General features: G+C 34.7%; 1 protein-coding gene across 3 annotated transcripts in view; it reads right to left on the bottom strand.

Moving 5' to 3' along the window:
* The window catches only part of LOC112052322 (nipped-B protein), a 29085-nt gene extending 21346 nt beyond the window's left edge, over positions 1-7739 (bottom strand). For 2 of the 3 annotated variants that reach the window (XM_052881436.1, XM_052881438.1), the window contains exons 1-8: positions 7589-7739; positions 7118-7230; positions 3702-3870; positions 2237-2847; positions 1957-2168; positions 1630-1861; positions 1024-1185; positions 322-509 (exon numbers count right to left, since the gene is read on the bottom strand). In XM_052881436.1, coding sequence (XP_052737396.1) covers positions 322-509; positions 1024-1185; positions 1630-1861; positions 1957-2168; positions 2237-2847; positions 3702-3870; positions 7118-7184 — 1641 coding nt within the window. In that variant the 5' untranslated portion in view covers positions 7185-7230; positions 7589-7739. The other variant, XM_052881437.1, reaches the window with a different exon arrangement.
* Positions 7740-13811: the final 6072 nt, after the last annotated feature.

The raw sequence follows: 13811 nt of genomic DNA, 5'->3' as shown, positions 1-13811 counted from the left end.
CAATTTTACAAATAACGTTATAAAGGTCGCTATAGGCCTCAGCGTGAAGCCACAGGTAACTATGGCGCTGGTATTCAGACGATATCTTGTGAGATGTGTGCAATACATATACATTATTTACAATAAATTTGATACAATTTCACGACATTTGTTTGGCTTTGAATGTAGTGGTTTATCATCTTTCCATTACATCTAAAGACAATACAGACTTCCAGAAACAAACTTTATTATACAAATATAATTAAATAGTAAGCAAAATACAATAACCATTATGGGTCTTGAGGTCTTTATTCTAAAGTAATAATCAAAAATAATACTAACAGGGTCTCCAACTAAAGACATTTTTTCTGCTGCTCTTATATTTTTCTCCAATATATTGAGCAATCGAACTAATCTGTCTGCTGGTATGGCCTCCATAGCACCAAGGTTTTTCAACTTTGCTGCCTCTGAGCACAATTCCTGGAGTTGATATCGAGGCAAAACCAACTCTTCTGGAATATCTGGTCCTTCTGCAATGAAACATGTTATTGAAGTAATTTTTTTTTATTACATGACATCTTCCATGTATCAGATTTTACATTATAGCTGGTTGCAGATTAGGAGTGAAGTGAAGGGCATAGCAACCAAAGCCCATATGACAATGTTTTGTTTTATTTCAATAACTTTGTGGCATACCAGAAACAAAAGAAAACAATAGTTTTAACAAGCAAATTGCAAATATTTTACTAATAGTGATTTCCTTAGGCGACCTAAAAGAGTCTACAAATCCTGTGATATGGGAATTTCATCTAATTTTATACACTTTTACATTTGGAATAAAATTTTGAAACAAATCAGGGCTTCCTAAACTTAAAGATGACTATTTCTAAAATTAAATTCTTAGAATAAAATCCAGCTAAAAAAGGAATTCCACATAAAGCCAAATTAGAAATATTTAAACATATAGAAGTTAAAGGAATATAAAATCTAATACCCCCCTATTTTAGGACTATTGAACCTAGTTATTTTTTAGAAATCACTTACCCATTTCATCTGTTATAATGACGTCATCATCGATTGTCTCGAAAACAGAATCGATGAGTTTGTTAAACCGCTGATAAGTATTTGTCTCCATTAATTCATCAACTGTTAACATTTCCAATACAGGTACCATTCTTTTTTCAACTTTTCTTAATTTGGGGCGAACTAAAACAAAATTAAACAACTATGAACAGTTATACTTGCTTGGTTATTAAAAATTCATGATATCTTTACTTTTTTCGTCAAGTTACAGTTGCAGTGGAAAAATACAACACTATAAATAAAACAGTACTATAAATAACACAGTGTGTTTCAAATCTCTGGTTTATTATTTTCTGGGTCTCTACACAAGTTAAGTGTATCTTTGTGAAAGACACAATTGTGTTTACTTTATTTAATCTAATTTTATTTTGTTTTATTGTGATAAAGACCATAAAACTTTTTAGAAAAAGAAAAAAATAACTAATAACATTTTATTGTTAAAAAACGCAATCTTTTTTTTGATGTGAATACTCTGATATCGTTTTTTTTAAATGTTCATAATAGAGGTTTCATGAAAGTAGTTTTGTAGTAGTAGTATGAAAAATATTATTTTCCAAAACTTCTTACCAATTGTAACTTCAGCTTCTTCTTTTTTACTAGCTTCCTCATGTTTTCTTTTCACTGCCTCCCAGTTTTTTTCTCTCGCTATGTCTATTGCCTCTTTCTCCTTGTCCACAGCTTGCATGGAATTATTTGATTTTGATTTCAGTGGCAGATTATCATCTGAATCAGAATCAGCTGTGCTGTTTTTCCTTGCCCGATCTTCATTTGGTAACTCGTGTTTTTTCAAGATACCCTCCTAGTCAGGATTAAAAATAAACAAACATAGTATAAAATTGTTATAATTATGCAACAATAACTATATTTCATTGAAAAATCAGATGCAACACTCACAGAAAGGCGGCCTAATTTTACAACTGGATATCTATTATTAACAACAGGTGTACTTTTATTAGGATCTTGTTTCTCCTGATTGGAGTTTTGTGTAACAGGTGGGGCTGCATAAGGTGCCCCCATTGATGGCTGTGGTACTTGTGGCTCTTGGCGAAGAGGTGACGGAGCTACACTCGCTTGAGCTGGGGACTGACCTGTTACCACATTTCCACCTAAAACATAATTGTCGATACTTAGAAGTTGAAAGTACAAAGTAATGATTAATAGCAACAACACATACCTTGCTCATAAGCTTTTTCTTGTGATTGCATATGTTCTTTCTGTTGTTCTGTCATGCTTGTTGGTGACATAGACAGTGGATCTTTTTCTTCTGTAATACTAGTTGCAAAGTTACTATTATCTTGAACTAAACTATTGTAGAATCCACCGTTCTGAGGATTTGGACAAGATGTTGTTGATAGGGAACTTGTGTATACATTGGACTGGTTGGAATTATTCCAGGGTGGAGAGACGTTATTTTGGGCCGTTATGTTTATTTGGCTTCCCGGCCTAGCCTGAGAGGGCGGTGACCCCATATTGACATGAGGTGAGGATTGGCATGGAGTAGCTAACATTTCCTGGCTGGGAATGGAAGCTGACTCATGATGATGCCCTGCGATTTGTCCGTGTGTGGAGGGGCTAGAATGGACTGTGTTGTGCACTGTGTAATTATATGTGGAAGATGGTGATAACCCATTGAACTTGGATGTGTGTAAATGGTTACCCCAATGATTTCTTTGTTGTTGATCAAACACATTTGGATTTACATGTAAAATTGCCTTCAAAAGTTCAGGTGTAGTTTGTTGAGGGGGAGGGCTGACTGCATTTGGTATACTTTCATCCTTTAAATCACTGAAAACGGAATTAAAGGATTACAGAAGTGAACATTACATTTGGTTATAATTTAGCTACAATAAGTATTTTTTATAAGCAACTACATGTTTCAGTAAAGTTATAACTAATTACTAATATTATTCAAACAGGCAAATATTTAAAATTTATAAATACATGGTAAACTCTCTATTTTCTTTATAATAATAAACTGCTTACAATTTGTGATGAGCACAATTTTTGCTTTAACTTTAACATTTTGTGATATACTGTTTAAATTGTATTTTATTTTCTATTATGGTGAAATGTTTTAATATTAAGATACAGTGAATATTTATTATTATCAGTATTATTGTTTATGTATATATGTGGTAACAAATCAAATTGGTATGTTCCAAAATTTCTGAGGTGATTTTAGATAAAATTCCTTTTCATCCATTTTTTCATTTAAAAATTTAATCGGATTTATTATTTTAATTTTTATTTTAACTTTATTAACTCTCATCAGCCATTCTGGTTTTGGTACACTTAATTTATTTTTGAATACATGCTATGTAAGAATTGGATTACTAGACTATACGTTAGAACCTGTCAAGACTAATTTTGTGGTTTTGCTTTGTTCACTCTATAACAAAAACTTTTATAACAAAAAGATTCCTTGATTTTTGTTATAAAGAAACGATACAGTTTGAAATTTTAAAACTTTGCCTGTTCATTTGCTATTTAAGGAATGACATTTATTATTACAGGCAGCTATAGTAAAAATACTGTTATCAATATAGTACAAGAACCAACTGCCTTTACTTTAGCAAGCCTTTACATTAGCAAATTAAAAAATGGAGTTTTAGTACTAGAAAAATACAAAAAAGTCTTACATATGTTGTACTGAAGTTTGCATAAGCGACTGCAATAACAAGGAAACCAAGTTATCATCACGAGTTGCTAAGAGTATGGCTGCTTCTTCAGCAACACGAGGGTGAAACAGCTGGGACTTATTGTTCAGTGTTGATGGTAGAGGTGTTGGTAATGGAAGCACTGGTAATACTGAAACATTTTACATATTGTTTTGGCTTTTGAATTGGCTCTGAAACTACAGGGTCAATTTAAAAAAAATTCTTTACAAATGGAAAGCTACAATACAATATTTTATCCCCTTATTCCAAAAGGGACAGGAACTACAGGTGGTTTTACCCAGGGTAAAACCACTGACGCTACTAAATCATAAAATTGCACTGAATTACTTATTTTACTTCATTGTTGCATATTCCTTAAACATATTCAGAATCTACATAGTTCTAGTTTTTATTATATTTATAGTAATTTCTAGTAGCACAATATATTTCAGTATTTTTAAAAATAGTCAGGGACTTTGACCATCTAATATGATTCGGGAGTGTGTTCCATAGTGTAACTGCTTTTATAGTAAAAGACTCTGCACATGTTCAAGTGTTACACCTAATCTTACTAATAATATTATCCTTAATATTAGTGTTATTAATATGACTAACACTCACTATAGTTTAAATTCTAAAATTATTATTAGGTGTGAAATGACAAGCGATTTATACCCTCATTTTTAATCTGTTTGTTGGCATAGAGTATGGCTTTAGTATAAGTGTAAATTTGAGCAACCAAATATGGATAATAATCCTTACATGCTCCGAAAACCAGATTCTACATTCTTTGTTCACCATTATCACAGCAACTATCATTTTATAATTAACTCATATATATACATCCTACAGATTCTGTTCACTTTGTCACATAGCTTTTTACTAAGTGCAGTAAGCAGCATTACACTAACTCCTTTGGGTAGTGTTAGTGTTATCACATAATATTATAAAGGCTGTAAGTGTGTATGTATGTTCCTCCTTTGCGCTGGGACTACTGAAGAGATTTGGCTGACAGGATAACTGGCAAAAATATATGGGAGCCTGCCTAAATACCAATAACAACATTCAATATATCGTTGTTTGATTTGATTGATTATATTATGTCCCGCTGTTCAAAGTGTCTTCTGACATAGGCCTCCTCCAGCTGCTTCCACTGCACCCTGTCAGCCGCAACTCTGGTCCAGTGTGGCGCCAGGGTTAGGCGGATGTCGTCCTCTTATTGGACGTCCACGTTGTCTGGTACTGTCTCTTGGGTACCAGAGTGTCACCTGCTTGCTCCATTTATCGGTTGTGCAGCGCAACATATGTCCCGTCCAATGCCATTTCAAGTGGTTGATTCTAATGAGAACATCAGCGATCTTTGTCCTATGTTTTACTTGAGGTGATCCTGTCCGTTATTCTTATACCCAACATACTTCTTTTCATTGCCCTCTGACACTTAGCTATCTTTTCTCTATGTTTTTGTGTCAGGGACCAAGTTTCGCTTCCGTATGTTATACATGGGAGTATAGACGTATTGAAGGTTCTCCTCTTAATGGACATATTTATTTCTTTGCTTTTCATTATTTCCTTTAGTGACCAGTATTTTCTCCACCCACTAGCGATTGTCTTGTTTACTTCTTTTGACATTTGGTCTATAGGAGCAATTATCTGACCCAAATACACATACTCTTGTACATACTCGAGCTTATTTCCATCCAGAACTATATCAACCTTCCGACTGACTTCCGGTTTAACTGCTGTCAGAGAAAGTGTCTTAAAAATTTCGTCCACTTCGTGGACACACACCAAATTCGTGTTTCATCACAAAAATCAAAGTTCAAGTGTTAAAACTGTGCAAAAACAAAAGATAAACAACTCGCGAAACTTTTCGTTGTAGAATCAGTACAGTGAATTCACAATTTACAATTTATGGGTATAAAAAAAATAACACAATTAAATATTTTAATATACCAATAACATAATAATCATGTTACTTTGCTTAAAATCATTTAAGTTATAAAATAATGGATTCCAAAATAAAGTGTAAAGTATTTACTCTTACACCCGTTATCTACAATTACACTGTACGCTGAACATGCTTTAACATACTCTCGCCTTAAGAAAAACAAAAGGTATATTTTTTTTATTTATTATTATTATTATTATAATAATTTTAAAATATAAGGCTAAGCAGCTTTTGCTGATGCGCCTATATCTTTGTGCTTCTTATTGCTTCATATATTTATCCAGCCGGTTCTTAAACACATATAGATATTTAAATATAGAGAAATAATATTTTTTATATTGATCAGGTTGATATTTTTGCCAGTAACCGAGTTATAACAGTAAGCTTGTTATACCATTATAAGAAGTAATAAAGAAAAATATTGCTGTTCCTTTTGAGCCATAACTTTTTCCACACATTAATTAGGAGCTTTTGACGTTGTTATTAATTAAAGTACATGAAAAATCCTCTCCAATGGTATATCACATGTTGTTATTCGTATTTAGGCCGGAATGCCAGTTCTCCTTTGGAATGGAAATAGATTTTACTCTGGATTTACACATAGGCTACTTTTCCTGGAAAAGGCCTTGGTTTCCGTAGGATTTGTGTATTACCAGTATTTATATAAACCCTCCAATTTACCTTTTCTAATCCCATACATGTTTATCATTCTACATTCATGGTTTCTACACTATTAATCTATATTTTACTGAAAATGTAGGAATTGAATGTCTGAACTTCAGAAAAAGTAGCAGAAATAAAACTTATTTCCTGTACAATTTCTAAAATTATTAGAATATACTTACAGTATATAAAAACAGAAAACTGATCAAAGCTAACTGATTAAGCAAAGTCTGGAGCAACAGTAGGGCTGAATTTCATTAAGATCAGATGAAATTTCCCATTTTCGTTTGCTGAATGTTTTATTTATTATGATTTTTAGTTATTTTTACGAGGTTTTAATTTAATGAAGATTAAATATTGTCTGTCTGATTGAATTTGAAAATTGATTGAAAAGTTTTAGGAAAAGACAACATTCACTATAACAATTTAAATAAGCCATACTCACCCAATTTTTACTTTAATATAACACTTTAAAGTTTAAATTATGATATTGAATGTATTTATTTGAAGTCATCATTGAATAACTATTAATTAAGTGAGCAATTTACTTCAAGCTTGTTGAGTTATTAAATCAACCTAATGTATGCAAAACTGGTAATCTAAAAAAAACACTAAACTTTTCACCATAACAAAACCACATATTCTTACTAAATTAACTTAATTACTAGCTTACAGTTAACCTATAGTGTTTGGTTTAGCTATCAATTGGGAAAAACGGCGGTAAACTGTGAAGCAATACTCCATCACAGTTTCATGTCAGTGGTAGAAAACAAATTGCAATACTTACAGTCAGTCAAACTAGCTACTCCTGCTAAAGTTGTAATAGGGACACTTGGAATATCTCTCTCATTCATCTTGACTACAATTTCAATTTATTTTTCCAGGTTTTCTAATGCTGTCCTAAAAGTCAAAAAGAAAGTCTTTGGTGTGGTAATGTAACATACACCAATAGTAGTTGTTTGCGTAGTCGCCGATTCCATTATGATTTTATTTCCCACATAAGCGGCACTTTGTACGAAAAAGTTTCACATTTATTAGGTAAGCAGTTCATCACAAAAATCGCATTTCACGAAATGGTTAATTAATAAATCCAAAGATTGTTGTGAAAATAGGGCAGCCGTCAATTTGATGCTTTGTTGTGCGTTGTGCATCAAAACGAAGGTCAGCGCATCTGTACGACACTCCCAATATAACGAAGGAAAAGTTGTATATGCGATTGCTACTGATATTCCCTTTTAATATATTTTCAAATACTCACTGAAACATTATGATAACTATTTATATCCAGGACAAATCAAACATAATCCTAACATTTAGATAATCAAGGAAATGTAACAGTGTTGCCTTTTCATGTTACTTTTACAACTATACAGATAACTTTACCGTTGTTCATGACTACCATAGACCAAATTACCATTTACCAAAAGTCAGAATTTGTTACACTGTGGTCGGAATTTTGTGGTCGGAACCATAGATTAAGGGGTTGGTTGCTTAGACCATTAATAACTGGACGCGGTTCTCACCCAAATTCACCAACAAAAAAGTCTGTCATTTTTTGAGGGGGACGAGGTAAACTCACACATCGAAAACATTTAACACCATTAAGTATATTCTGTGTCCATACACTACACACAACTATAAATTTGACTCGCAATACACACACATGTAATTTTTACACACACTAACAAACACATTATGCACAGTAAAAATATATACAAGCAGTATACTCGGCCGTATTTTTGAAATAAATACTTACAGCGCGCGGTACGTAAACATGTGATAGGGCAGCCTGCCTCCAGCATTTTAATTACATTTGCCAACTTTGTATTTCCATTTAGTTTTGTGATTGTAAATATACTTTTTTTATGTAAACAAATAAAATATTTTGTAAATTGTAGTAAAATAGGAAGTGATCAATAAAATGCGTGTTGTTTTTTGATTGGTAGATTTAAATAAGGCTGATACTAATCAATGACCTTGAAGGATAGGTCGTATTCATATGTTTATTTTGGTGATGCCATTTAGGTATTACCTCCACACTACGTGACCAAATATTAAAAAACCATTAAACAAGTTTTTCAATTAATAAGAGTAACAGTTTTATTTTTTTTTCTATGTTAGTATATTGTTAGTGTATCTGTTTTAAGTTTAGTATGTTAGTGAGTTAGTCTTATTTCTAATTAATAAAATCTATTTAACTAGTAAGTTGAAATTGAAATTGAGGTATAGCTCGCGTTTCGACCTCTAGTGTGAAGTCAAACTACTGCTTGCATATTTACTGTGACATTGCTTAGACAATCCACAGATTAAATACATAGAATATTCGATTACTGATCGATGTTTGGCTGTTTCGTCAAAAGACTCGATTCTTTTTATAAATTGATTTTATTAAAAATTTGATAAAATTAAGGTTTAAATACTTTCAAATGAAACGTTACTCCATCTTTTACTAAACTACAAGTTTTTGGCCGTTTTTTATGCCATTTAACTACACAAACCGGCGTTTTTAGGGAGCTCCTTACACGACGAAAACGATTACAACAATGAAACATCGATTCTGTAGCAAGTTTTTATAAACGCATTAGATCATAGATTTTTGATCTTTTCCAGAGGGGTAACGGTTAGCGAACCACGTCCAGTTATTAATGGTCTAAGGTTGGTTGTCAAACCAGTTGTCAGCCAGTGAAAGCTAATCGCAGGTGGCGCCTCTGCGATTTGTTTCCTTAGTATGCTATGGTCCGTGGCGTTTAGCGGGAAATTTAAAAGAAGTTGTGCGTTTTAAAAACAAATTCAATCTTTGAAAGTAACTTATTTATTTTAAATTACAAATTAATTTTATTTATATACATTAACACTCAATACAATAGAATGACGAATAAAATATATAAATTAAAACTAAGAATTACACAGTATATCTTTGAAAGTTAAACCCTTTCACACCTATATATATACTTGTACCGACTCATAAAACCTGTATCAAAAAATCTACAAGACAGTGTGACTTTACATTTGACTTTAAACATATAATAGTATTCAGAGGTAATAGTATATCATTAGAAGAATTCATGACAAAATAAAACACAAAACACTGCTTTCATATTAATTTCTTATAATATTTATGTCAATTTTATCATCTAATGATACATTTTATTATCTACTTACCTACCTATGTTTTATTAAATTTAACGTATCTAAGACGACATAAATAAATATAGATACCTACCAATTGAAAGTAAAAATGTTTTGTATTGTATTGTATATAATTAAAAAAAATATGTTTTAAATAATCCTAGCTTTTTATGTAAATATTTGGACTATAACATTTTAGGCCTATTTTAACGACAATCTATTAAAGGGTTACTACAGGGTCAAGCCTCCATATAAGTGAGAGGATATGGAGCTTTGATCAAAATCAAATCAAAATCAAAAATCATTTATTTCAAGTAGGCTCAGTTTACAAGCACTTTTGACACGTCAGTTGACTATTTGTAAAGATTCTACCACCGGTTCGGAAGGCAGGTTCTGCTGAGAAGATACCGGCAAGAAACTCAACAGTTGCTCTTTTGAAAAAGTCATACACTATTATAATTTACAATTAATAACAAGTACAGTATACATTTCTTATAGTTTTACTTTCTGTGTGAAGGTGGAAGCTGATCCAACGGCCTCCAAGCATCTTTATCATTAAGGAACTCATCAATGTTGTAGTACCCTCGACTAAGTAAATGTTTTTTAACACATTGCTTAAAGCTATGCATTGGCAGGTCCATCACAGTCTTGGGGATCTTATTATAGAAGAGTACACCCAAACCTACAAAAGATTTTTTTACTCTTTGGAGACGATATGCAGAAATAACTAACTTATGCCCGTGTCTAGTAAGACGTGGGTTTAAATCTCCTTTTCGTTTGTACAAATTAATATTTTGTCTTACATATACTATACTGTTATATATATATTGACAGGCTACTGTTAGTATACCTATTTCTTTAAACTTTTGACGAAGGGACTCGCGTGATTTTAATTGATATATTGCTCGAATTGCTCTTTTTTGAAGTACAAATATAGATTGTATATCGGCAGCCTTGCCCCACAATAAAATACCGTAAGACATTACGCTGTGAAAGTACGCAAAATAAACAAGCCTAGCTGTATCAACATCAGTAAACTGTCTTATTTTTCTCACGGCAAATGCCGCTGAGCTAAGTTTACCAGACAGTTTTTCTATATGAGCACCCCACTGAAGTTTACAATCCAAGGTCACTCCCAGGAAAACTGTGGAACTCTCCATTTCCAGACTTGACTTTAGGCAGGCCTGGCGCACTCCGTGTTTTAGCTCAAACGAGAGTAACTTAAACAGGCGAGTGTCGCCGCTCGGATCGGACGTTTTTGCACACGCTGCGCGACGTGCCTCGCCCGTTCGTTATCTTTCGTCGTTTGTAAATAACCAAAAAAATAATGGGGAAAAAAAATATTGTTGTGCATTTGGCTGCCTAAATAATATTATGGATCGGAGACTCGCGTGTTTCAATGAAAAAAAACATTTTAAGTAGGTACTTAAATAATATCTACCGAATAATTACTTCCATTATTATCTTGTTTATGTAAGGTATCTTATTAATGTTCAAGTACGTAGTTAGAATATAAATTTTAATATTACTACCTCCCAATCGATTTTCGTTTATAAAGTTATTAATATTAATATTTTTTTTTCAGAAGTTGAAAACCAACGCCTATTCCTGAAGAAAATATTATTTATTTATTTATTTATTGATATACCAACAATGAGAACAACAAACATTAATAATGATCTATACATAGGTAAACTTAAAAAGTTCTAGTGCTAGACGAAGCCATCTTTTATAGGTATATACAGCATTGTTATTTGTTGTCCGGTTAAACTTCAAAATTAAAACTAGTTTAACTAGTTTACTTATTTACTAGTACCTAACTAGGAAGACGTCGGATACAGAAAATCTTTAATTATCTAACTTTACGACTTTAGGAATACTTTCCAATCTGTACTTTAGGAATAATTATATACCTACATTAGGGCTGTGATATCCCAATCTGAAGATATTTTACCATTTCAAAAAGATTTCTGTATTTCACATTACCTTAATCTGCGGTTATCAAGGGCTTACGCAAAAAGAAGGCCCCGGGGCCTGACACGATTAGCAATAAGGCTTAAAGCTCCTCCCGGTCCAGATAATCAACCTCCTGGTGAACATCTTCAATGTTCTCCTAGCCCACTGCGCCTTCCCAGACGCATGGAAAGAAGCCACGGTCATAGGCATCCACAAGCCGGGCAAACCCCGCGATCTCCCGACTAGCTACCGCCCAATTAGTCTTCTTAACACCATAGGCAAGGTGTATGAGATAATAATCTTGAATCGCCTCAAAGCCATTTGCGATGAGAAGCAACTTCTCATCAACCAACAGTTTGAATTTCGGTGTAGACACTCATGTGTTCACCAAGCGCACCGCCTCACGGAGCACATCCTTATCGCTTTAATAAATTCTACAAACTTATAGCCACCGGGGCGCTTTTCTTTGACGTAGCTAAAGCGTTTGACCGAGTCTGGCACGAAGGCTTAATAGTCAAACTGAACCGGTTTGGCGTGCCAATTAAAATGGTCCGCTTGCTACAAAGCTTTCTCCAACCGCACCTTTAGGTACCGTATAGACAGCACTCTCTCATCCCCCATACGGATTCGCGCCGGAGTCCCCCAGGGCTCCGTGCTCTCCCCGCTCCTATACTTGCTCTTCACAAGCGACATCCCCACCAACCACCCGGACGTACACGTCGCACAGTTCGCGGATGACACCGTACACCACTGTACACACCACCACTGTACACTGTACACACGACGGCCATAGACCGGCGTTCCATTAGAGTCCGCCTCCAGAAGGCAGTTAACATTATAGGCAAATGGCTCCGCCTCTGGCGGATAGAAGTCAACCCAGAGAAAAGCGCAGCAGTGCTTTTCACTGGCAAACCGGTCCCTCGAAACAAACCCGGACTCAAAGAAGTCTTCCTTTACGGAGCTCCCATCCCCTGGCAATGTACTGCCCAGTACCTAGGCGTAACCTTTGACAACCGCATGAGCTTCTCCATGCACATCAATAAAGCGAGGAAAAAGGCTGCATACGTAATGCACCGCCTTTATGCGATGATTAACAAGAAAAGCAAATTGTCTCTCCGTTCTAAGCTAACGCTTTATAAAACCACGATCCGTCCGATCTTAATCTACGCTAGTGTAGTATTTGCCCACCGTCACAAAACGACCCTAAAGTCGCTCCAAACATTGCAAAACCGGTTTCTGCGACAAATCACGGCGCACGGGCGCACCGTGGTTTATACGCAATAACGACCTCCATAGAGACTTAGATTTACCTTCAATAGCTAGTTACATAAAACAGCTCTCTCGAAACTATTTCGACAGAGCTGCCATCCATCCCAACCAACTAGTGGTTGAGGCCTGCAACTACACTCCCAACCTTAACGCTAACTTCAAGGGCGTCCCAAAAACGTCCTTTACGATCCAGACGATGACATGACGACCGACAATGCTTTCCGGGCAACACAATCACAAGCAACACAGCGTCTTCGCCGGCGAAGACGATGTCCCCGATATCTAACGTCACCCGGACGTGGGTTTTCCAACTCACGATCTCGGGGACGTCCGTTTGCCGCGTATGGTAAGAAGGTAAGGTGGCAAAGAAAAGCGTGTTTATCGATCGCCGTTTACTGTTCAACTGGTTTAATATAACTAAATACATTGGGTTAGTAATGTGCTGTTGAGTGGTTAGTATCGGCATGTGCGCGCCACATGTGTGTGCGCACATGTTAACTGACAATTTGGTACGTTGTAAACTTATAGATAATCTACGAACTAAATATTAATGTAGATAAGCTAAAATAATAATATAATAATATTTTTATGAATAACGCTACATCCGGACTGATTCGCTCAGGTCACGGTTACACCGAATGGCCCTCTAAGCCGAGGTCCGCGTCTCATAGGAGATGCCCTTAGAAAGCCGTTCCGTCCTCTATCTTTATTTCAGCCTTCGGGTCTCATCAGGCGATGCTTCTGCGCTCGCCCAAACCCTCCGGTGACGCCGTAGTGGTCCCACATGGAGCCATCGGCACTTACTGAACACGAAAAAAAAAACATTACCTTATCTTTTCCTTTTAAAATAGTCCTTCTCCATTGAATAAGTCTTTATTAAACTTACTAAAAAACATACAAAAACACTAAATGTCAACTACGAGTAGCTTAAGTCAAAGACACAGTGAATATGCCTGCTGGTATCCAGGACAGTAAAATAAAAAAAAATGTTTGTTATTGTAGTAATCACAAACGGCTAAAAAGATAGTAATTATGTTTCTTGGTGTAGTGACAGATTACAAACGTTCATTTTTGATATATGATTTAGGTACTTGTACCGAATCGTAAATCTATGGATTTATTTGTCG

This window comes from Bicyclus anynana, chromosome 5 (assembly GCF_947172395.1).
Source record: "Bicyclus anynana chromosome 5, ilBicAnyn1.1, whole genome shotgun sequence".
Taxonomy (NCBI): domain Eukaryota; kingdom Metazoa; phylum Arthropoda; class Insecta; order Lepidoptera; family Nymphalidae; genus Bicyclus; species Bicyclus anynana.
The sequence above is the reverse complement of the archived record's forward strand: the minus strand, read 5'-3'. Positions and strand labels throughout refer to the sequence as shown.